At 39.0% G+C, this 24538-nt stretch overlaps 1 protein-coding gene across 23 annotated transcripts in view; it reads left to right on the top strand.

Annotated features, from left to right (window-relative positions):
- NEB (nebulin) overlaps positions 1–24538 on the top strand; it is a 118564-nt gene that overhangs the window by 50352 nt on the left and 43674 nt on the right. For 22 of the 23 annotated variants that reach the window (XM_084288871.1, XM_084288872.1, XM_084288852.1 and 19 more), the window contains 36 exons: positions 107–418; positions 761–964; positions 1159–1263; positions 1981–2088; positions 2760–3071; positions 3404–3607; positions 3800–3904; positions 5025–5132; positions 5830–6141; positions 6474–6677; positions 6870–6974; positions 8246–8353; positions 8890–9201; positions 10055–10258; positions 10485–10589; positions 11096–11200; positions 12375–12686; positions 12984–13088; positions 13352–13450; positions 14003–14104; positions 14303–14410; positions 15314–15625; positions 15743–15847; positions 15930–16034; positions 16725–16829; positions 17811–17918; positions 18015–18128; positions 18887–19084; positions 19802–19906; positions 20476–20580; positions 20672–20776; positions 21227–21334; positions 22026–22139; positions 22634–22831; positions 23538–23642; positions 24129–24233. In XM_084288871.1, coding sequence (XP_084144997.1) covers positions 107–418; positions 761–964; positions 1159–1263; positions 1981–2088; positions 2760–3071; positions 3404–3607; positions 3800–3904; positions 5025–5132; positions 5830–6141; positions 6474–6677; positions 6870–6974; positions 8246–8353; positions 8890–9201; positions 10055–10258; positions 10485–10589; positions 11096–11200; positions 12375–12686; positions 12984–13088; positions 13352–13450; positions 14003–14104; positions 14303–14410; positions 15314–15625; positions 15743–15847; positions 15930–16034; positions 16725–16829; positions 17811–17918; positions 18015–18128; positions 18887–19084; positions 19802–19906; positions 20476–20580; positions 20672–20776; positions 21227–21334; positions 22026–22139; positions 22634–22831; positions 23538–23642; positions 24129–24233 — 5631 coding nt within the window. The remainder of the gene's footprint in view (positions 1–106; positions 419–760; positions 965–1158; positions 1264–1980; positions 2089–2759; positions 3072–3403; positions 3608–3799; positions 3905–5024; positions 5133–5829; positions 6142–6473; positions 6678–6869; positions 6975–8245; positions 8354–8889; positions 9202–10054; positions 10259–10484; positions 10590–11095; positions 11201–12374; positions 12687–12983; positions 13089–13351; positions 13451–14002; positions 14105–14302; positions 14411–15313; positions 15626–15742; positions 15848–15929; positions 16035–16724; positions 16830–17810; positions 17919–18014; positions 18129–18886; positions 19085–19801; positions 19907–20475; positions 20581–20671; positions 20777–21226; positions 21335–22025; positions 22140–22633; positions 22832–23537; positions 23643–24128; positions 24234–24538) is intronic. The other variant, XM_084288865.1, reaches the window with a different exon arrangement.

The following is a 24538-nucleotide window of genomic DNA, read 5'->3' as shown; positions in this document are numbered from 1 at the left end:
ATGCATTTCTAAAATCTAAATGAATATATTTCAGAGCACTTAAAAGAAAATGACTCATGACCAGTAGGAAAATATTTCTTATTATACTTCTTCTAACATTTCTCAGTACAAGTACAAAGAAGCCCATGAGAAGCAGAAAGGCCACTACATTGGGTGCAAGACTGCCCAGGAAGATCCCAAACTGTCATTGGCTGCACGTGCCATGTTGCTGCAGAACGACCGCATTTACAGGAAGGGATACCATGATTCGAAGACCCAGATCCACCTGCCTGTTGATGCGTTGTCAGTGCAGGCAGCCAAGGAGTGCCAGGCGCTGGTCAGCGATATCGACTACCGCCACTACCTGCACCAGTGGACCTGTCTGCCTGACCAGAATGATGTGATCCACGCCAGGAAAGCCTACGACCTGCAGAGTGATGTGAGTGGCAATAACTGATGAAAATCTTTCAGTCAACTGTGTGGGCAATGTTTGTGAGAGTGCCAATATCCTGTCAAGGATGTGTTTGTGAAGAAGCGGTCAGTGCTGGTAGGGTTTATTGAATTTGTGTGGATGAGCCTGCATGTTAAATGATGGCTACTTGTGCTGCTGTGCAAAGCAACCAAAAGCCATGAGTAGGAAGGGATTGGTTTCCTGCAGTCTCAGCGCTGACTGCTGATGTGTGACTGTTGGAGGAGGAGCTTGGGGAAAGCCTTGTGCTTGGGGAAGCTCTGTGTACTTAGAGTTGTCTCTGCATTGGGGTAACCCATGGTTTATTTGTAGAACGTGTACAAGTCGGACCTGGAGTGGTTGCGAGGCATTGGCTGGCTGACAGAAGGTTCCGTGGATGTGGTTAAAGCAAAGAAAGCCCAGGAAATCCTGAACGACAGGCTGTACCGCACACGTCCGGATGAGTTGAAGTTCACCAGCATAACTGACACGCCAGATGTCGTGCAGGCCAAGATCAATGCTTTGCAGCTCAGTGATGTAAGCTCACCTTTTGCTTACCTTTCCTTTGTGCAATGACATTTCTGAGTGGCAGAGACTGCAGATTGTATCGTGAGAACGTTTAATTTGAAACCAATGTGAACCAACATTCCCAATGAATTCCCTTGAGTGTGTTTTTTTTCCCCCAGTGTTCATACCCCAGTGAAATGTCATTATGCTTCCTTTCTCCTTAGCGTCTGTACCGTGAGGCCTGGGATAAAGATAAGACGCAGGTCTCCGTACCTTCTGATACTCCCGTAATGCTGCAATCCAAAGTCAATGCTCAGAACATCAGCAACGTAAGCGCCCACACCGTTATGTGTGCAAAGTGTCATGAACTTAGTGTTGTGCCTACTTAGAATCTTAGAGTTTTTTCCCTGACCTCTTTTAGATTTTGCCCTAAAGAGTAGCATTTACTAATGCTGTTCTCTGGTGTGGCTGTATCGTAATCCATAGATTGCGTCAAGGCAGAGTGTATTGTTAATGAGTCAGCATACACTGCTGATGTACCCACTGGTCCTCAAGCAAGAATGATCTTTATCTAGAATCATTGTTATTGTAACCTCTCACAGTCTGTGTGAATGTGCAAGTGATGGAACTGCCTGTGTGGAACATTTCTGTACATGCATTTTTTCCTAAAGTCTTCAGATTCCTGAGGGTGGGACTCATGGAGTCACCTGTATTGCTTGATAGGCTGTGTTTGTGAGCAAAATTAAAAGTTCAGCATGTAATTATGCAGGACTTATCTGGTCCAACCACCCCCCTCAGTGGGGGCGTTGTGATGTGTTTTCAGAAATGTGCTAACTGTGTCTTTGTGTTTTGGGTTTTGCACTAGATGTAACTTTGAATCATGAGTTTTCTGACAAGACACTTGCGGGGAATATTACTGTAGCTTGCCAGTTACAGGGGACAAACAATGCACCCAAATGGTTAAGAGCAAAAGAGTGATTATTAAGAAAGTCCTTGCTATCACAATCTTGACTGGAAGTAACACGAGTGTTTAATCTTCTTTGCAGAAACATTATCAGAAGGCCTGGGATGAGGCCAAGGCAAAAAGCTATGACATAAGAGCTGATGCCATTCCCATCAAACACGCCAAGGCTTCCAGAGACATCGCTAGTGAGGTACCGTCTTCTTTTTATGTGGTTGCTGTGTCTTGTCTCTTCCTGAGTCCTGCTTGGCTGAACTGGGTGAATGTTTTTAGCATTTCAGCTAGAAGCAGAGTAGGGTTTTATGCCCCTGTGTTATTTTAAACTCCTTTTTGAGTGCTTCTTTCTTCTACGGCTTGAGGCTGCCTGTTGGTAAGTGCATAGGAGGCTGTGTGATAAGTTTGTGAGATTGCGAGGAGGGCTACAAAGCAAAGTGTTAATATACAGACACCAAGAAACAATTTAAAACTGCTTTTGGCAGTAGCTACAGATGTGGCTGCTGCTGGATACTTGCAGTACCTTTAATCACCACCACCAAACACTTTAAGGAGAAAGCTGTGGAATGTGGCTGGCACTCAGAGTGGTCTTGCAGAGACCACTTCTTGCAGTTTTCCTCTTCAGTACCATTTTCCATTGCTTCTGAGCATTAAGAAAAGCCAGATGAATTTTTGCATGCCTTGAGGAACACCATTTTTGGATGCTAGATGGATTGCCCTTTGAGTGACCTGGAGGTTTCTTTGCATTGAGGCAATACTTCTGGATAGTGCGTCACAGGGTTGGCAGCATAGGAAGATGAAGGCCTTTGTTAGTCAGTAGCATTCAGGTCAGAAAGGTGAGGTTGCTTACTCTCTTTTGATGTTTTTCAGTACAAGTACAAAGAAGCTCATGAGAAGCAGAAAGGCCACTACATTGGGTGCAAGACAGCCCAGGAAGATCCCAAGCTGTCCTTGGCTGCGCGTGCCATGTTGCTGCAGAACGACCGCATTTACAGGAAGGGATACCATGATTCAAAGACCCAAGTCCACCTGCCTGTTGATGCGTTGTCAGTGCAGGCAGCCAAGGAGTGCCAGACGCTGGTCAGTGATATCGACTACCGCCACTACCTGCACCAGTGGACCTGTCTGCCTGACCAGAATGACGTGATCCACGCCAGGAAAGCCTATGACCTGCAGAGTGATGTGAGTGGTGAAAATCCTTCAGTCAAGTGTGTGGGCAACGTTTGTGAGAGTGCCAATATCCTGTCAAGGATGTATTTGTGAAGAAGCGGTCAGTGCTGGTAGGGTTTATTGAATTTGTGTGGATGAGCCTGCATGTTAAATGATGGCTACTTGTGCTGCTGTGCAAAGCAACCAAAAGCCATGAGTAGGAAGGGATTGGTTTCCTGCAGTCTCAGCGCTGACTGTTGATGTGTGACTGTTGGAGAAGGAGCTTGGGGAAAGCCTTGTGCTTGGGGAAGCTCTGTGTACTTAGAGTTGTCTCTGCATTGGGGTAACCCATGGTTTATTTGTAGAACGTGTACAAGTCGGACCTGGAGTGGTTGCGAGGCATTGGCTGGCTGACAGAAGGTTCCGTGGATGTGGTTAAAGCAAAGAAAGCCCAGGAAATCCTGAACGACAGGCTGTACCGCACACGTCCGGATGAGTTGAAGTTCACCAGCATAACTGACACGCCAGATGTCGTGCAGGCCAAGATCAATGCTTTGCAGCTCAGTGATGTAAGCTCACCTTTTGCTTACCTTTCCTTTGTGCAATGACATTTCTGAGTGGCAGAGACTGCAGATTGTATCATGAGAACGTTTAATTGGAAACCAATGTGAACCAACATTACCAAACAATTCTCTCGAGTGTGTTTTTTTCCCCAGTGTTCATACCCCAGTGAAATGTCATTATGCTTCCTTTCTCCTTAGCGTCTGTACCGTGAAGCCTGGGATAAAGATAAGACGCAGGTCTCCGTACCTTCTGATACTCCCGTAATGCTGCAATCCAAAGTCAATGCTCAGAACATCAGCAACGTAAGAACCCACAACGATATGCATGCAAAGTATTATTAACTTAATGCTGTGCCTACTTAGAGTCTTAAAGTTTTTGGCCTTACCTCTTTTAGATTTTGCCCTAAAGAGTGGCAGCTACTAACACTGTTCTCCATTGTTGTTTTATCATAAACCATAGACTGTGTCTAAGAGCTGTCTAGGCAGAGTGTATTGTTAATGAACAAGTGTGCACTGATAGTGTACCCACTGGTCCTTAAGCAAGAAGGATCTTGATCTAGAATTGGTGACAAATTGGCAAATATTTTCCATGGGGTTGTTGAAGGAGCCTACAGACTCATCAGGCCTGGGATGTTTTGCAGATTTGTGTTGATTCACCCCCTATTTTTATGGAACTAACCCTGGAGATCCTGTAAAACTGGAAACAATTTCCCATTTTGCATTTTCAGCAGGAATTAATTGGCAGGGAGTTTTTGCCTAGAAACTGCATTCACTCCCAGACATTCCTGATGTCATAAAATCACAGAATCATTAAGGTTGGAAAAGTCCTCCAAGCTCACCTGGTCCAACCACCCTCCTACCACCAATGTCACCCACTAAACCGTGTCCCCAGGTACCATGTCCAACCTTTCCTTGAACACCCTCTGGGACGGTGATGCCACCACCTCCCTGGGCAGCCCGTCCCAGTTCCTGACTGCTCATTCTGAGATGAAATACCTCCTTCTTTCTAACCTCAACCTCCACTGGTGCTGCTTGAGGCCGTTCCCTCTAGTCCTATTGTTAGTTATCTCTGAGAACAGACTGACGCTCAGCTCCCCACAGCTTCCTTTCAGGCAGTTGCAGAGAACAATAAGGTCTCTCCTGAACCTCATCTACCCCAGACTAAGAAGTCCCAGTTCTCTCAGCTGCTCCTCATAAGACTTGTGTTCCAGACCCTTCAAAAGCTTTGTAGCCATTCTCTGAACAAATTTCAGGGCCTTGATGTCAAACATATGCAAAGTACTGTTCAGAAGTACCCAATAAGATTGCCAAACTGCTCAGGAGCACCCAAGCAGTTAGGCACAAGAGAGGGAGTTACTAAGAAAGTCCTTGCTATCACCGAGTCTTGGCTGGAATTAACATAAGTGTTTAATTTTCTTTGCAGAAACATTATCAGAAGGCCTGGGATGAGGCCAAGGCAAAAAGCTATGACATAAGAGCTGATGCCATTCCCATCAAACACGCCAAGGCTTCCAGAGACATCGCTAGTGAGGTACCGTCTTCTTTTCATGTGTTCACTGTGTCTTGTCTCTTCCTGCATCCTGCTTGGCTGAACTGGGTAAACGGTTCTAGCATTTCAGCTAGAAGCGGAGTAGGGTTTTATGCCCCTGTGTTATTTTAAACCCCTTTCTGAGTGCTTTTCTTCTACAGCTTGAGGCTGCCTGTTGGTAAATGCTCTGCATGTAGGATGCCGTGTGATAGGTTTGTGAGATTGAGAGGAGGGCTAAAAAGCGAAGTGTTAACATCCAGACACCAAGAAACAATTTAAAACTGCTTTTGGCAGTGGCCACAGATGTGGCTGTTGCTGGGTACTTGCAATTCCTGTAATCACCACCACCAAACACTTTAAGGAGAAAGCTGTGGAATGCGGCAGGCACTCAGAGCGGTCTTACAAAGCAAGACAGATTACCTCTGCAGTACCATTTTCCATTGCTTCTGAACATTAAGAAAAGCCAGATGAATTTTTGTATACCTTGAGGAACACCATTTTAGGACTCTTGAAGGATTGCCCTGTGAGTGGCCTGGAGCTTTGTCTTTACTGAGGCAATATCTCTGGGAATTTTATTACAGGGTTGGCAGCTTAGGAAGATGAAGGCCTTTGTTAGTCAGTAGCATTCAGGTCAGAAAGGTGAAGTTGCTTACATGTGGTTTTTTTTTGTGTTTTTTTTTTTTTTTTTGATGTTTCTCAGTACAAGTACAAAGAAGCTCATGAGAAGCAGAAAGGCCACTACATTGGGTGCAAGACTGCCCAGGAAGATCCCAAACTGTCATTGGCTGCACGTGCCATGTTGCTGCAGAACGACCGCATTTACAGGAAGGCATACCACGATTCAAAGACCCAAGTCCACCTGCCTGTTGATGCGTTGTCAGTGCAGGCAGCCAAGGAGTGCCAGACGCTGGTCAGTGATATCGACTACCGCCACTACCTGCACCAGTGGACCTGTCTGCCTGACCAGAATGACGTGATCCACGCCAGGAAAGCCTATGACCTGCAGAGTGATGTGAGTGGTGAAAATCCTTCAGTCAGGTGTGTGGGCAACGTTTGTGAGAGTGCCAATATCCTGTCAAGGATGTGTTTGTGAAGAAGCGGTCAGTCCTGGTAAGGTTTATTGAATTTGTGTGGATGAGCCTGCATGTTAAATGATGGCTACTTGTGCTGCTGTGCAAAGCAACCAAAAGCCGTGAGTAGGAAGGGATTGGTTTCCTGCAGTCTCAGCGCTGACTGTTGATGTGTGACTGTTGGAGAAGGAGCTTGGGGAAAGCCTTGTGCTTGGGGAAGCTCTGTGCACTTAGAGTTGTCTCTGCATTGGGGTAACCCATGGTTTATTTGTAGAACGTGTACAAATCGGACCTGGAGTGGTTGCGAGGCATTGGCTGGCTGACAGAAGGTTCCGTGGATGTGGTTAAAGCAAAGAAAGCCCAGGAAATCCTGAACGACAGGCTGTACCGCACACGTCCGGATGAGTTGAAGTTCACCAGCATAACTGACGCACCAGATGTCGTGCAGGCCAAGATCAATGCTTTGCAGCTCAGTGATGTAAGCTCACCTTTTGCTTACCTTTCCTTTGTGCAATGACATTTCTGAGTGGCAGAGACTGCAGATTGTATCGTGAGAACGTTTAATTTGAAACCAATGTGAACCAACATTACAAAAGAATTCTCATGAGTGTTTTTGTTTTGCCAGTGTTCATACCCCAGTGAAATGTCATTATGCTTCCTTTCTCCTTAGCATCTGTACCGTGAGGCCTGGGATAAAGATAAGACGCAGGTCTCCGTACCTTCTGATACTCCCGTAATGCTGCAATCCAAAGTCAATGCTCAGAACATCAGCAACGTAAGAACCCACACCGTTATGTGTGCAAAGTGTTATGAACTTAAGGGTGTTCCTACTTAGAGTCTTAGAGTTTTTGGCCTAACCTCTTTTAGATTTTGCCCTAATGTTTGGCATCCACTAACGCTGTTCTCTGGTGTGGTTGTATCGTAATCCGTAGATAACATCTGGGCAGAGTGTATCCTTAATGAAGGAGCATGTACTGTTAACATACCAGATGTTCGTCAAGGAAAAAGACCACAGGTTTTTGTCTAGAATCGGTGTTATAATCTCTCACAGTCCGTGTGAATGTGAAAGTGATGGAACTGCCTGTGTGGAACATTTCTGTACGTGCATTTTTTCCTAAACTCTTCAGATTCCTAAGGGTGGGACTCATGGAATTGCATGCCTTACTTATTAGGCTGTGTGTTTGTGAGCAAAATTAAAAGTTCAGCATGTAATTATGCAGGACTTCTCCTTCCTTTGAGAAAAGCTTGCAAATATTTTCAATGAGGTCGCTGAAGGAACCTGTAGACTCATCAGTTCTGGGATGTTTTGCAGATTTGTGTTGATTCACCCTCTATTTTTATGGAACCAACCCTGGGGATCCTGTAAAACTGGAAGCAATTTCCCATTTTGCATTTTCAGCAGGAAGCGGCTGAGAATTTTTGCCCAGAAACTGCATTCATTCTAAGATGTTCTTGATGTCCATGTATGTAAAATATTGTTCAGAAGTTCCTAATGTGATTGGATTAGGAGCAAAATACTTCATAGGTTCCTTCAGCAGACATTTCACTTTCCTCTCTCTCCTCCTCCTTAACCCCCCCCCCCCTTTCTTTTCTCACTTATGACTTGAATACTGTTTTTTCTGAATTTGTTGTGGTGTTACCAGCAACAGCATTCAGTCTCTGATTTTCCACAGTCATCAGAGAACTACAAAGCATGATATTTACCCAGCTGTACTAAAGACTTCAAGTCCAGGTGTGCTGACCAAGCCTCTGTGGGCCAAGATGCCCATAAAGACAGAGCTTTCATGTTTTTGAGCTTGCTTGGTTGCCTTCAGACAGATGAAGGCACTTTAGTTTCTCTTCAGCCTTTTTATATGTTAAAAGAGAAACTAAAGGTAATAAGAAAGGTAAGGCTCTCTCCCTACACTCACTTTCTTGGAAGTACCTAATGTGGTTGCCAAAGTGCCCAAGAGTACTCAAGCAGTTAAGCACAAGAGAAGTAGTAATAAAGTCCTTGCTATCACAATCTTGACTGGAAGTAACACGAGTGTTTAATCTTCTTTGCAGAAACATTATCAGAAGGCCTGGGATGAGGCCAAGGCAAAAAGCTATGACATAAGAGCTGATGCCATTCCCATCAAACACGCCAAGGCTTCCAGAGACATTGCTAGTGAGGTACCGTCTTCTTTTTATGTGGTTGCTGTGTCTTGTCTCTTCCCACATCCCACTTGGCAGAGTTGGGTGAAAGGTTCTAGCATAGCAGCTAGAAGCAGTGTATGGTTTTGTGGCCCTCTGCTATTTTAAAGCTCATTCTGATACTTCTTCAGTGGCCGCAGATGTGGCTGCTGCTGGATACTTGCAGTTCTTGTAATCACCACCACCATTGCTCTTTTTAAAGAGAAAGCTGTGGAATGTGGCTGGCACTCAGAGTGTTCTTGCAGAGACTACTTCTTGCAGGTTTCCTCTTCAGTACCATTTTCCATTGCTTCTGAGCATTAAGAAAAGATAAATGTATTTCTGTATACCTTGAGGAACACCATTTTGGGACACTTGAAGGATTGCCCTTTGATTGGCCTGGAGCTGGGTCTTTACTGAGGCAATACCTCTGGGAAACGTGTCACAGGGTTGGCAGCTTAGGAGGATGAGGGTCTTTGTCAGTAGCATTCAGGTCAGAAAGGTGAAGTTGCTTACATTCTTTTGATGTTTTTCAGTACAAGTATAAAGAAGCTCATGAGAAGCAGAAAGGCCACTACATTGGGTGCAAGACTGCCCAGGAGGATCCCAAGCTGTCGTTTGCTGCACGTGCCATGTTGCTGCAGAACGACCGCATTTACAGGAAGGCATACCACGATTCAAAGACCCAGGTCCACCTGCCTGTTGATGCGTTGTCAGTGCAGGCAGCCAAGGAGTGCCAGACGCTGGTCAGCGATATCGACTACCGCCACTACCTGCACCAGTGGACCTGTCTGCCTGACCAGAATGACGTGATCCACGCCAGGAAAGCCTACGACCTGCAGAGTGATGTGCGTATTTGCAAAGATGTGTTAGATACCAATGTTTTCATTTAGTGTATTTAAGTATTTTAATTGCATGATATTACACAGTCAGAAAGGTTTTATCTTTAGAGCTTTTCTCTGGTTTTTCATTTTACCTCTATGAAGCATTTGTCTTTCTTTGATGTGTCTTATGAGATAAATAATTTTTGGTACTTCGTAATCAGAAGCCTTCAATTACTTCTGTTTATTTGAATCTGCTTAGAAATTAATTTATAAACATGAAAACTATGTAGGATAGCAGCTAAGATGTTTTAATGGCTGATTTAAAAACATGTGGAGACAGTGCAGCTGTTTTTCTGCTTGGCTCTACAGCTTATCAGTGAACAGACACTCTTCCTCTATTTCATTTGAGCTTCAGAGGTGAGATTCATGTTCTTGTGTAAGGATTTGCTCAATTAAAATGTAAACAATGTTGCCTGATATCATTTAAGGAGTTATTTTGGTTAGCACTACTTCCCAGTATCTTCATACCTTTTTTTTTTTTTTTGATCTCCTTTTTGTCAAATTTCCTGGAGGAATAAATATTTTGGAGAGAATGGGGTTATTCTTAATACTCCTTTTATCATCCATAACCGACATGCTGTTGAGTTGTTTCTCCTCTATTTAATTTCATAAGGTTTAGACCAAGCTGCTTAAGAAATGAACTTTTTAAAATCTGCTTCCCAGGCTTACTTATGATACTGAGTATTTCTCATGTACAAAATGGATTAATCTAGGTCTAGCTGACTGGGCATTTTCTAAAACATATCCTGCTTTGTATAGTTTAAAATATTGAAGACAGTCATTTTAAACAAGGCGTTTTATTTGATCTCTGACACAGGTTGTTTATAAGTCAGACCTAGAATGGCTCCGTGGAATTGGCTGGCTGCCTAATGACTCTCCAGATGTTAAGAGAGTGAAGAATGCCCAGGATCTCCTGAGTGATAACGTGTATCGCACACCTATTGAAAGCCTGAAGTACACCAGTATTGTTGATTCTCCAGACGTTGTTTTGGCTAAAGTGAATGCCGAACAAATCAGCATTGTATGTTACAACATTCTTAAGTCTTTCATTATTTTGAAGCTATAAACAGTTAAAGTGAAATCTCTCTGCTAAAATGTAAAATTGTTCAGTGGTATTTTAAATTGCCTAATTGTTTTTGAGACATTTGTTTTGGAGCTGATAATTCAGGAGAGGTTTATGGAATTTTATGTTACTGACAGGTGCAATTCCATATTTAAAATATCATTAAAATCAACTATTTTAACAGCCAAAATACAAAGAAGCTTGGGAAAAGGACAAGACTATGATCCATATTATGCCAGACACACCTGAAATCACCCTAGCCAAGAGTAATGCTCTTAATTACAGCAAGGTACGTTTATCATTCTATTTTCTACATTTCAATAAAATAGTAAAATGTGAATTTTAACATTCTAAGATGCTACTTATAGAGTTGAAGATTAAGTCATGTATTTTTGAAGTCTGACCTCATACAGGGCTTTCAACATTCCCTTCTCCCTGCGGAGCATTTGAAAGTATTTAGACAGTTTAAAATAGATGCTTGTATATTTAGAAATGATTAATATAATGCACCATTGAGATAATACTATGTTGAAATGGAAGAGAGACCAAGGCATATAATTTTTTTCTGAACTTCTACAAACATCCTTCTATGCTGTATAAGTTGCAACCCTAGTGTTACAGGCACTGGGCATGTACTGAAAGGCAGTATTTACAGCAGTATTTATAGCGAGGAGGAGAGGTAACACAAGAAAAATATCTCATGTTTCAGCAAGCAAATGGCAGTAGAGTATGTGTTTCTCTAATGACAAATGCTAGAGTATTTAGCATATGTGTGACTTTGTGCTGTCTTTTCAGAAACTGTATAAAGAAGCCTGGGATGAAGTGAAGATGAGTTATGATTTGAGAGCAGATGCAATCCCAATCAAGTCAGCCAAAGCTTCTAGAGAAATTGCTAGTGATGTAAGTGCAAAAAGGGGCATCTAGCTTTTCACATGCTTTAAAAGCACATGCTCTAAGGGTCTCATGGGTGAAGTGGTGATTGGTGGCCATCTTGGCCATAGTGACCATGAAATAGATGAGTTTAAAACCTTCGGTGACAGGAGGAAAACTGCCACCAAAACTTCAACCCTGGATATGGAGAGAACAGACTTCAGGATGCGCAGGGTACTAGTTAGCAAGGTCCCCTGAGAAGTAGCTTTTAAAGGTGTTGGGGTCTATCAGTGGCTGGTCACTTTTTAAGAACCACCTCTTAAGAGCACAGGAACAGGCAATTCCAAAATGCTAGAAGTCAAAAGGGTTGGGCAGAAGGTTGTCTTGGCTGAGCAGGGATCTTCTTGTAGAGCTTGGGCAGAAAAGGGAAGTGTATGGCCACTGGAAGTGAGGTCTGGTGACATAGGAGGACTACAGAGATGCTGCATGCCATTGTGGGGAGAAACTTTGTGTGTCCAAAGCTCATTTAGAATGAAAGCTAGCCAGTACTGTGGGGGACAATAAAAAGGGTGTTTTAAAATTAACTGCAAAAGGAGGACCAGAGATAACATTGGTCCATCACTTGATGAGGATGGTCACCTCACAAATAGGGACATAGACAAAGCAGAGACATTTAATGCCTCCTTGGCCTGTCTTCAACACTGATGTTGGGATCTGGGACCCCAGTTGCCTTGAGTTGGAGGACCTTGACTGTGGTAATGATAAACTCCCAGCCAACCCCAAACTTGTGCAGGATTTGCTGCTCCAGCTGGATGTATATAACTCTATGGGACCCGATGGGATTCACCCGAGGGTGCTCAGAGAGCTGGCTGATGGCATCGCGAGACCTCTCTCAAACATTTTTCAGTGGTCTTGCGAATCTTGAGAGGCCCAAGTCTACTGGAAGGGATTTGGCACAAAGAGAGTGGTTGGGCACTGGAACAGGCTCCCCAGGGAATTGGTCATGGCACTGAACCTGCTGGAGTTCAAGAAGTGTTTGGAGAATGCTCTCAGAAATATGGTTTGATTTTTGTGTGGTCCTGTGTGGCACCAGGACTTGAACCTGATGGCCCTTGTGGGTCCCTTCCAACTCAGGATATTCTATGACTCTGTGATTCTATTTCATTATAACTGTCACTAATGATGATTTTTGCTCTTTACCAAGTATAAATACAAACTGGATCATGAGAAGCAGAAAGGACATTATGTTGGAGTTCCAAATGCAAAAGCGGATACAAGAATGCAGTTTGCCCTTGGCATAGGAAAGGTGCAGAGTGAACTAGAATACAAGAAACACTTTGCCAAATGGAAGACACAGTGCCACCTGCCAGTAGATATGCTGTCTATCCAGTCAGCTAAACATGGCCAGTCCTTGGTCAGTGACATTGATTACCGTCATTACTTGCATCAATGGATCTGTCTTCCAGATCAGAATGATGTCATACACGCTAGGAAAGCCTACGATCTTCAAAGTGATGTGAGTTAACATGAAAACTTAGTCTTAAGTTGAACTTATTACTGTATTGTCTCTTCTTAGTCTGCTTCAGCTCTAACTGGGGTCAGTGGGAATCTTTGGCATTGCTCTTTATTTAGAATGCACACTGTATGCCGCTGTTATATACCACCAAGTTTGAAGTGTGCTAAATTCAGCTATAGTGCTGATGTTGGATTTACTGCTCTCCTTTTAATTGGTGGAAATGCCATTATTGATGAATTTTATGGGATTGTGCAGGGAGTTGTGGCTAACAGTAGGGACCTTATTTTGTTTTCCCAGGCAATTTACAAGTCTGATTTAGAATGGCTACGTGGAATTGGATGGTTGCCAAATGATTCAGTTGGAATAAACCATGTCAAATATGCTGGAGACCTCTTGAGTGAGGTAACAAAATAGTTTTCAGTACTAAGATTTTCTCAAGGATATCTGTAATTTTAAGTATTTTTAATGGTTAAATACATCAGTATTTCATTTATTATTATTATTATAGAAAATACAACTGGAGTATTACCAGAGTATTCATCATGTATGGAGAGTTTTCTTTCCATGTAAACTTTGTTTTCTTCTCCATATATTCAGAATTGATGTGTAAACTGTAATGTATTCCAGTATAATCTGATGGTAGTTTCATCTTTTCTCTTGTACAGAGAAAGTACCGTACAAAAGCTGAAACTCTTCCATTTACTCCGGTGGCAGACAGAGTTGATTATATCACAGCAAAGAACAGCGGGGAAATTCTTAGTGATGTAAGTTTGCTGAAAAGTTGTCAGGCTATTAACTTGGTCTGTGTATCTACACGCTAGTATATGATCTGTAAAAATAAATTTTAAAAATAGCAAAAGAATTCAGGATCCAACTGTGGGAATTCTGTGAATGCATGACATAAAGATGAACCAAGACTCATCTCCATCACTTAAGAGGAAAGAAGCTCCTCAAGCAGCACAACATCACTGCTAGGCATGCGAAAAGACGCTGCTAGCTCTGCTAGTCCCTTCCTTCTCTCAGTCTTGGGGGATTGGACTAGATGATCTGTCAAGGTCCCTTCCAATCCCTATCCATCCAGCCACATTAAAACAAGTTTTATTTATTTATTTATTTATTTTTCTGAGAAATTTTGTAATTTCTTGTATAACTTCCTTTTTAAAAAAAATATCAAATTGGATGTATATTTAATGTATCATATTTAATAGCCTTGAATAATCATTTTTATGCATAATTAGCATTATTTTATGCATGAAATAATGTTTTCCCAGTGTTATGATGATGTTGTGAGGCACTCATTTCTTTCTCTGTTCCAGATAAAATACCACAAAGAGTGGAATGAGGTCAAGTCAAATTATACTCTGACAGATACACCACAGCTAGATATGGCTCGTGAGGCAGCCAGAATTCTTAATCAGGTACATGTTCTCTTCTTGATCAACTAAGAGTTTCTGCTCACATTAATAATACTTTTGAGGAATTTAGAAAACTTGCCTTGTTAAGAACATCCTCAAGGAAGGATTCATTTCCCATATGCTCCAACATTGGTTATATATATACAGTATTGACAGTGACTATAGTCGTTTCATATTTCTCCTCACTTCTATTTTCCACAGAATTTATACAAGGAAAGCTGGGAGAAAGAAAAAGCCACTGGTTACCTCTTACCTCCTGATACTGTGCAGATCTGTCATGCCAAACACTCAAATGATGTCCAAAGTGAGGTAATATATATATATTTTTTTTCATCACAAGTAAAAGCAAGTGTCTTGAGATTTAGCAATGTTAAAGAACTTGCAAATTTTTTTTAAAAAAAAAAAAAAGAAATATAAGGCTTTGCATTAGCGATAACATCCAATAGACATTTTATGACCTGTGAAATTCACCGTCTTCTAAATAGTTAAGACATTTTTAATATTATGGTTTTTATGAATATCGGTGCTGAAAGGTAAGATTCTCCTTTCCGTGTTTAGTTTCTCCACAAGCAGTCCTTTCAAAATCCACTATGTGGACTTCTGTATTTTATAAATCTTAAAGAATTGTAGAAATATTATGGTTGTAATATGTAGCTGTGATTTCACTTTTTGGCATATTATGGTAGCTTCCTCCTGGAAAAGCTGTAAGATGATATGCACATAGCATTTTAAACTTTTGCATAGTTGTTGGTGAAACTGTTACACAACAGCTAGTTAACTACTGAAAATACATTTTATCAAAAATTTGAAGTAAATATCTTAAATAAAGATAAAGTCTTCAGACAGTCTTAAATAATGCATTACAAAAATATGTTGTAAAACTGAGAGTAAAAGAATTTATTAGTAAATGCTTTCTAGCAAGGCTTTCCTCTTGTGTTGAAAATACTCCTTACTGAAGAATGGTAGTATATTAATCTAGAAAATTATATATTTTGACGTGGAAATACTATATGAAGTACTATTACTTTTTGTATTATAATATTTTTGTCTGGTCATGTACTGACAACCTAAGGCTGCAATTGACAACTCCCTGTCTTAATAACACAGTCTCATCTGTTCTTTGTAGTGACAGAAACATAGCTGTTCTCATGTTAAAAAAAGAGTAGATATAATCAGCGTTGATATTTACATATTTCTTTCCTCTTCCATCAGCTTAAATACAAAGCTGACTATGTCAAACAAAGAGGTCACTATGTTGGAGTCGCCAATATGAGAGATGACCCGAAACTGGTGTGGTTTGAACATGCCGGCGAGATCCAAAATGACAGATTGTACAAATCAGATTATCACAAAACAAAGTCCAAAATACACATTCCTCCAGATATGGTGTCAGTTGTAGCAGCCAAGGAGTGTCAGACCTTGGTCAGTGATATTGACTACCGCCAATACCTGCACCAGTGGACATGCCACCCTGACCAGAATGACTGTATTCAGGCAAGGAAGGCCTATGATCTGCAAAGTGATGTAAGTCATTTTATATGCATACTGTATTCCACTTTGTTTGGCCTAAGGGCATTTTCCATATTATATAAGGCCGTATTCAATAATTTATTTTCTTTTTTGTAACTTTTTATAATGCAGAATATTTATAAATCTGATTTGGAATGGCTCCGTGGCTGTGGTTGGATTCCTCTGGATTCCGTAGAACATAAGAAAGTTAAGAATGCACAAGAACTGATAAATAAGGTAAGAGAAAATGCTTTAGCAGCTATGTGGTTAGCTATTCTTCCTCATGCAGTGTTTAAGAAAATATTTCATCTCTTTGCAGAGAGCATATACGAAAGAAGCCCTTGATAACTTCTCCAATTATACCAGTGTGGTTGATACTCCAGACATTGTCTTGGCAAAGATTAACTCTGTCAATCAGAGTGATGTATGTATTTTTTTTTCCATTGAAACTGTTATATTATTAGAATCAGTAGATGACTTACTTGCTTTTGCTAGACTGTACTCAGTTTAGCTGTATGTATGTAGGTACGTGTGAGTGTGTGCGTATGCATTCTTTATTAATAGACTTTTATTTGGGTAAATCATAGAATCATGGAATCATTCTTGGAAAAGACTGCTAAAACCATCAAATACAACCCTTAACCTAGTACTAAAGTGTGCTACTAGGTTCTAAATCTAAATAAGTTGCTCGGTAAGAATCTGTATGAGTGAATGACACTATATTGCTATACAAAATAATTTTACATTTTTCAGTAGAAGGATATAGGTTGTCCCTTATTTACAGTTTACATAGGTTTTCTTTATTGTAATTTAAAATTGAGTCCTGTTCTTGGCGAATAGCAGCTAGTTGTACAATGCTAGTGGAGTTCATGGTGTGGCTACTAACCTGTAATTGCTGATCAGTATGCTTAATTTTACTAGAATACTGTACATATTTTGTGATGTGCCATACTGATGACATTTGCCTGTGTGCCATAATGGTTGGAATATACTATACAGCATTACTGAAGATATGATAATGTAAAAGAAAATAAATGTCTACTTCTGATACATGGACCTGTTGGGATAATTTATTTCTACTGTGGAATTAACATAGTATTTCTTTCTTTTGTAGCTAAAATACAAAGAAACATTTAACCTTGAGAAAGGACAGTACATTGGATCTGATGATACTCCTGCACTGAACCATGCCAGAGACATGTCCTTACTGTACAGTGATGTAAGATTTGATAAATATCTAACTAAGGTTTAGTTTGTTTTGAAAGCAACAGAATATAGACTGGAGTTCAGAATACTGTTGAATTTTTGTTTCTGTTATTACTCTAGTAGATGGCACTGGGAATGCCATTTAATCTTTGTTTATCATTTTTTTCTGGTTTGGAGGATTAGATTAAGGATCATTTCTTTCCTCACTAAATTGTTCTTAAAGTGCTGCTAAGGGGAGTTTGGAAGTAGTAGTAGTAGTAGCTGCATTTGTATGACAAAAACTCTCTATAATTCCATTTAATAATATCTTCCTAGACTAATGATAAAATTTGCATTTACTTTTTTATGAGAAGCTAAGTGCATGTGATTTACATTATTAAGCAGTTAGTTTTCAATAGTCTCACTAATTTTAGTTGGAAATGTCTATTTTTGAAAATTTAAGTGACTAATTCATATGAGTCAGGGTTTTATAATTTTGTCTCAATTTATTTAATATTCAACAAAATATGGTATATTAGAAAAATGCCATTGACACAATTAATGCTCTTATAATATGTAAGAGTATTACTTGGAGATTTTTCATGATTTTGAACGTGTATCTATAAAATTATCACTATCAATTCCATACTATACTTTTAAACAAGAGTTCATATTTACATTTTGCATATTTTTATTACTCTTCTGGATGGGAAATGTTGAATGCCAGATCACCATTTTAAGAAAGTGAATTTAATGAAGAAAACAGAGATCAGTTCAAATTTCCACTCCAGTACTTTTCTGAGATGGAACACTTACTCTGATTGCTTTACACCAATTATATCTCCTAAAGGCACATTCTGCATTTACATTATTGGGATAAATCATGGAATAAGGAACTACTCTATAAAAGTAGTCATATTAGTCATATTCCATGTGAGTAAAAATGGCAGAGTCGGGTCCCTTGGAAAATATAATGGACTTTTTTTCAGAATTTGTATGTGTTTTGTTTGTCTAGAAACGTTATAAAAATGCTTGGGAAATCAGCAAGCCCATTGGGTATTCTTTGGATGAGAAATACATTCCACTTGTTGGAGCCAAGCATGCAAACTACATAAACAGCGAGGTTAGTGTGAATCTTCCATTCTTCTATTCCTTCCTTTTTTATTTCCCTATATCTTGTTTAAATGAACTTTAAAATTTCTACAAAAATATTTTGCAGCTTAAATATAAGGAAATATATGAGAAACTGAAAGGACATTACCTGGCTGGGAAGGAGATTGGTGATTTCCCCAGCGTTGTTCATTCGCTAGCATTCCAGAAAATAAGGAGCGCGGTAAGGAATTAGTCTTGCTGTAATAATTTCAGTTTTCCTTATTTTAATGTAGCTCTCATATTAAGCATAAATAATGCCACACTAATTAACATCAGTAACAGTATTTTCAATATGCTTATGTTTCCTGAAAGGTATTTTGTATATGGTGAATAATTTAACTTGAAATGTTTTAAGAGATTACGAAGGAATTTGTTTAGATATTAGATATACCAGAATAGGAAAAAATAACTTTTTTCTATTTCAATTTAAGAATCTGAACAGCAAGAAATAAATACTACATGTCTTGGGATACTTTTGTCTTAGGAAAAAAAATTAAAATAGGAATTTAAGAACTGGGAAGGTAAATGTACGTTGGTGTTTTATTATTATCAACACTGCACATATAACATGTCATGCAGGGTATAAAGTTAATATAATCCCAAATATCCTGTCTTTATATGAACAGGGAGATGTAACTAGATTAAAAACATATTTTTAATGTATATCTTTTTTATCTTGAGGTCTTGTTAATTTTCACACTCACTGTTAAGTCTGCAATTGAGGAAGACTGTTCGTGTCCTTCTAGCACCTCATCAGAATAAATGGTGATTAATGTCTAAGTTAAGGTTTTGTCCTACTGAATCCCATGGGATTTTAGCCACTAAATCCAGAAAACATGCCTGAGATTATTCTATTAGCTGTAGCCTATTGGATTCGAAATTATACAGAAAAACACTGTATTCACTCTTCTCACCTTTTCCTCAATCTTACCTTTTTAGTTGGCATATAGGAAGAATTATGAAGACACCAAAGCAAATGTTCATATTCCAAGTGACATGATGAATCATGTGCTAGCTAAGAAGTGCCAGTATATCCTTAGCGATCTTGAATACCGAACTTACTTCCATCAGTGGAATTGTTCACCTGAAGAAAATGATGTTATTCAAGCCAGAAGGGCCCAGGAAATTTTGAGTGATGTATGTATTTCATATTTTGATTTGACATTTTTGTAACCTTTCATGCCATTTTTGAGGTACTTAAATATAAAATACTTTCATGTATTTCTGTAGTATTTAAACATGAAATGAATAACCACGTTCTTAGATTGCTTAGTGGCATAGTACCAAAGATTGCATCTTTGCTGTGGATGTGGATGTACTGTGGTACAGGCAGAATGTTGCTGCGCTGCAGTGCTCAGTGTGCACTTTGCACAGGAGCCAGGACAGCATGAAGGACAGCATGCAGCCAGAAGCTTTTCCAGTCTCCTGAAACACTTCATTCTTTTGGGATTGTATCAGTGACTGGCACACTGTGACTAAGCGCCTGGCACACTGAAGCACAATATTTGAATTTCATATTACATAGTCAACAGTGTCTCAACTTAGGCCAAAAAACTTTCCCAATAAAATTTAATGAGGTTTTAATTGCCTGGCTTTTTAGTACAATGTAATTTGGCTTACTTTCCCTTGCAAATGCTGTGGGTAAAAATCATTCAGGCAAACTGTGAGATGGGCTGGTATTGTCTGCTCACATTTAAACTGCCAAACAGATTATAATTTCTAAATGAGCCCTCATTGTTGTGCATTGACTTCGTACAGGTGGCAAATGGTGAATATAGAGAAGAAATACTAATGCCTTACTCAAGCAGAGAGCAAATTTCTTCCTAATTGATTAGGTATTTTTTTTCCATGTAGGTGGTGTATAAAGATGACTTGAGTTGGCTGAAGGGAATTGGATGCTACGTCTGGGATACTCCACAGATCCTGCATGCTAAAAAATCATATGACCTCCAGAGCCAAGTAAGCAAGTTTTCCTCAAACAAGTAAATATATATAATAGACCTTTTTTTCCATTTACTATTCACTGTGACTGACACCTGTCCTAGTCCAAAGCAGAATGAAGTAAATCCTACTAAATCAGAAATATTTTTTCTAATTATTATAATACAGTCTTGCAGTTTAGTCTGTGGAATAACAATAATTTTTATTACTGGAGAAGCAGGAAAACTAGGAGAATGGAAGAACTGCAGAGCTGAGTTTTTTTAACAGTGAGAAGATAACACTTTGCCTTTCTGTGTACAGGTCTGTCACAAGACAGCTTAGTTAAGATATTTATGTTGGGAGAATAGTCTGTTGCCTTGCTGATTGTTTTCTTAGCCTACTATGTGCTGTACATGATAAGCAATTTTCATTATTAGTTCATATTTGCTGTATTTCTGTATAGAGGTATTTCTTCTCTATGGCTTGTCACTTTTAAGTTGGTTATAATAGGACTGTAATCCTGGGTTTCAGTTGTCCAGAACTGATTTTAAAGGAAGCTGGCAGGGAACTTAGTTTCAGAATGATTTTTTTTTTTTCTGTTTCCTCAGATAAAATACACAGCTGCAGGAAAAGAAAATTTCCAGAACTTTGGTGTTGTTACTGATACACCAGTCTACGTGACTGCAGTGCAAAGTGGCATAAATGCCAGTGATGTGAGTCTCCCACTTTGTCTGCTGAGGCTTTTCCTCTCACTCCTGAGAACCGAAACAAGTTCACTAAATTTATCTTCCTATCTTCCTGTAGGTGAAATACAAAGAAGATTACCATAAAACTAAGGACAAGTATACAACTGTGACTGAAACAGTGGATTCTGAAAGAGTTCAAAATTTGAAACATCTTTTTAGCAATGTAAGTGTTTCTGCATTTTTTTCCTCTTGAGGTGCTAATCTGTGGGATTTTGTTTTATTTTGCTTGTTCACTCTGGTTGAAGATAAGCTTCCAAAGTCAAGTGACAGCCCTCTGCATTGTTTGAGTATGGAGAAGGTAACTGCATTTCAGGCAGAGGGCATATTTTACATCTGTAGTTCTAGTTTTGTCAAAATACCTGCATTAATAAATGGATTCCCTGAAGAAAGCTGCACCTGAACCAAATAAAGTTGTTTTATGAGAATGGACAAGACTAGTTGGAAAGCATTTTGTCAACTTTTATGTGTGCTATCAAGATTAAACTACCATACTAGTTTATTTCATGTTAAGTAATAGTTAAAGTGTATAAGTAAAAACAGAAAGGATATATTACTGGACATCAGTTATTTCCCAGAAGTTTTTTACTCACAGAGACTTTCTATTTCCCCACAGAATCTTTATAAGGAAGCCTGGGACAAAGTGAAAGCTACTAGCTATATAATGCCCTCTGATGCTGTATCCTTAGCACGTGCAAAAGAACTGAAGCATAATGCTAGTTATGTAAGTGAATAAAATACTTTGATTTTTTATTCAGATCATCAATTCTAGCAATGAAATCTTCCGTGTCATGCATATTCTGTAGTTATCAAAGCTTTTTAAAATTATGTTAGAATCACAGAAACTTCTATTTTCAGTTTAGATATAATATGTATTTGTAGAGAATCACTTTTATGTGATGATAATTTGGGTAACAGTCCTTTGCTGCTTCTTTTCATTGAAATAAATGTTGCATTTTACAGTAATAGAAACAGCTTGAAAATTCCTGATTCACTCTTTTTTATACTAAATTGCACAAGCATTCAGGTCAGAAAAACACCAAATGTTATATAAGTCTTTAAGTGATGTTTCACTGAGTATAAAAGAACATAATCTGACCCTTTGCTGAACAGTGGCTAATGAGAGATCACTGTCTTCATGGATATCTTTAAAAGAAGGAGATGGAACAATAACTAAATTGTTTATTGCATCTTTTTATTTAAAAGTCTTCTAGACAGATGACATTACTTTTACAAAGAGAATTACAATGTGCATTCTTTGCAGCTGAAAATGAAATAGAAAACCAAGATCCTGCTTCAAATACTTCCTTTTCTTTTCAGACTCAACTAAGTAATTTGCTTACTGATGAATTTGGTTCTAAAAATATAGTTGTCTCATTGGAGTCTATTTGTTGTCTTTCTTTGTATCTGCTTAGGTAAAATACCGAGAAGAATATGACAAGTTTAAAGCACTGTACACGATACCTAGAGGTGTTGAGGATGATCCCAATACAGCAAGGTGTCTTAGAGTTGGAAAACTTAATATTGATGTAAGTGTTGTATTCTGATATGTATTTTTCTGATAAAACCATACTTATCTCAGAAGAGGCTACTCAGAGAATCCACATGTGATATCATATTTCAATATGCAATGTTCAGTATTTGCTAAATACAATAATACACCTACAAATGTCTTTTCAAGCTTCTGCATCAACCATTAATTTGTCTGCAGTACTAAACCTTCAGTGCAATATATGTTTATGTATACAACAGGGCACCGCCTAGTCTACCTCCTTTTAACACAAGTACAATGAAAATTTGACAAATCAGATTTTATCACTTGTATTAATTACTATGATAGGCTGGAAGGTTCCTTACCTGCAAATTTTTAAAGCAGGCAAGATAGACATTTCAATCATAGCCAAAGTGATTGCTTTCCAACTAACATTTTGTGAAAATATCACTAACTTTGCCTAAAATTTATCATCAGTTAATGTTTCAGGCTATTTGTCAGAATTACTAATGTACTGTTTTGACTCTGCAGCGTCTGTACAAGGAAACCTATGAAAAGAATAAAGCCAAAGTCCACATTATTCCAGACATGGTAGACATAATTTCTGCTAAGGATGCACAGAAGAAAATCAGTGAAATTGATTACCGCACACATCTGCACGAATGGATCTGCCTACCAGATCTTCAAATCAATGCCCATGTTCGAAAAGTAACTGATCAACTCAGTGATGTAAGTTCACAACTAATTTGTTTGTAGATCACTTTTAGAAAAAGATTCTTGCATTTGTGCCCTGTTAGCAGGAATGATTTTGCAAAGAAATAGTTGGAGCACTCTGAGATCACACTTGTACCTTTGTATGCACCACTAAACAGCATCTGTATCATGTTTCTGTGATACTTGGCCACTGGTCTGTGACTGAGATGTGGCTAAGGATGCATAATTTCAGTGTTACCAGTAAAGGCATTTGGGCCATAACTTCACAGTTCTACCAGTTCAGCCATCTTTGTATGTAAAGTATCCTTTATGATTTGGTTGCATAAGATGTGGGCACTTTGGAAATTTGAGAGAGGAAATTCCAGTGATACAAAGCTTCCATGTGCTTGCCTTGCTTAGTTCAGTCCAGGAGCAGGTCAGTGATCTATCAATAAAGCATTGCCCAGTAGGATATGCAAATAGTTGTTTGTTTTTTTTAATTACTGTGGTTTTGTTTGTTTGTTTGTTTAATTCACTGGCGGAAATGAATCACTGAAGAAAAATGTGTTCAATTCCAAAAGTATTTTTTTATTATTATTATTTTTTCTCAAAACAAAAATGGTCAAAATACCAGGACTCGTACTTGTCATCATTTGACAACTATGTTTCAGACTGATGTGGCATTAAGGAATTAGACCACAGTGGAAGTCTTACAGATTGCTTCTTTGCTCTCATATCTTAGGTGGTATACAAAGATGATCTTAACTGGCTGAAAGGCATTGGCTGCTTCGTTTGGGACACTCCTGAGATTCTCCATGCCAAACATGCCTACGACCTTCGCAGTGATGTGAGTCTGAACTGGATACATTGGTTCTATTTCTTACTGTTTTTCAAACCATTGTATTAAAAGGATGGAGTAGCTTTTTTCTAGTCCAAATATGGTCTGGAAAATGTTATATATCCTTCTCTACTGAAGTATTCGTATATGGCTAGTCACTAGAGAGGGTTACCCAGGGCTTCATATAAGAAGGATATAAAACTATTAGAGAGCATCCAAATGAGGGCTACAAAGATGGTGAAGCTTCTAGAGCACAAGATGAATGAGGAATGGCTGAGGTCACTTGATTTGTTCTGCCTAGAGAAGAGGATACCGAGGTACTCAGGTGCCATGCTCATTTATTTAGCCATAATTTCAATACACTTTCTGCTTACAGATTCACTAGTATAATCATTAAGTAATAAAATAAATAGTAACTAGTAACATAGTAATGTAATAAATTCAATTAATAATGACTAGTCTTATTAATTAGAGCTCTTGAATTTCTCTCTGCAGATTAAGTACAAATCTAAGGCAGAAAAGATGAAGAATGACTACACTGTGGTCATGGATACTCCTGTCTATGTCCAGAATGTCCTCAGTGGCTTGAATTTAAGTGAAGTAAGTGTTTCACCTCCAATATTGCATACGCCATTCCCTCACAAATTCTACAAATGTGACTTTTAATATGTTTAATCATTTAATTATTTCGTTGCTGGTTACCTACACCTCATTGCCTATTCCTTCATTATGATATCACTAAATAGCTAATCACTAGAACACAATCATTAAAATTATTAATTTCCTGAATCAAAAAAATCATCAATTTTAGCAAAATTTATATATTTCCATGTGTTTGCAAACAATACTTCCTGTGACAAAATATATGATGACTCTCTTCTAATTACTTTTTTTTTTTTCCTCAG

This window comes from Netta rufina (genome assembly GCF_964035555.1).
Source record: "Netta rufina genome assembly, chromosome: 6".
Taxonomy (NCBI): Eukaryota; Metazoa; Chordata; class Aves; order Anseriformes; family Anatidae; genus Netta; species Netta rufina.
Note: the sequence above shows the minus strand (reverse complement) of the source record. Positions and strands in the feature narration are given on the sequence as shown.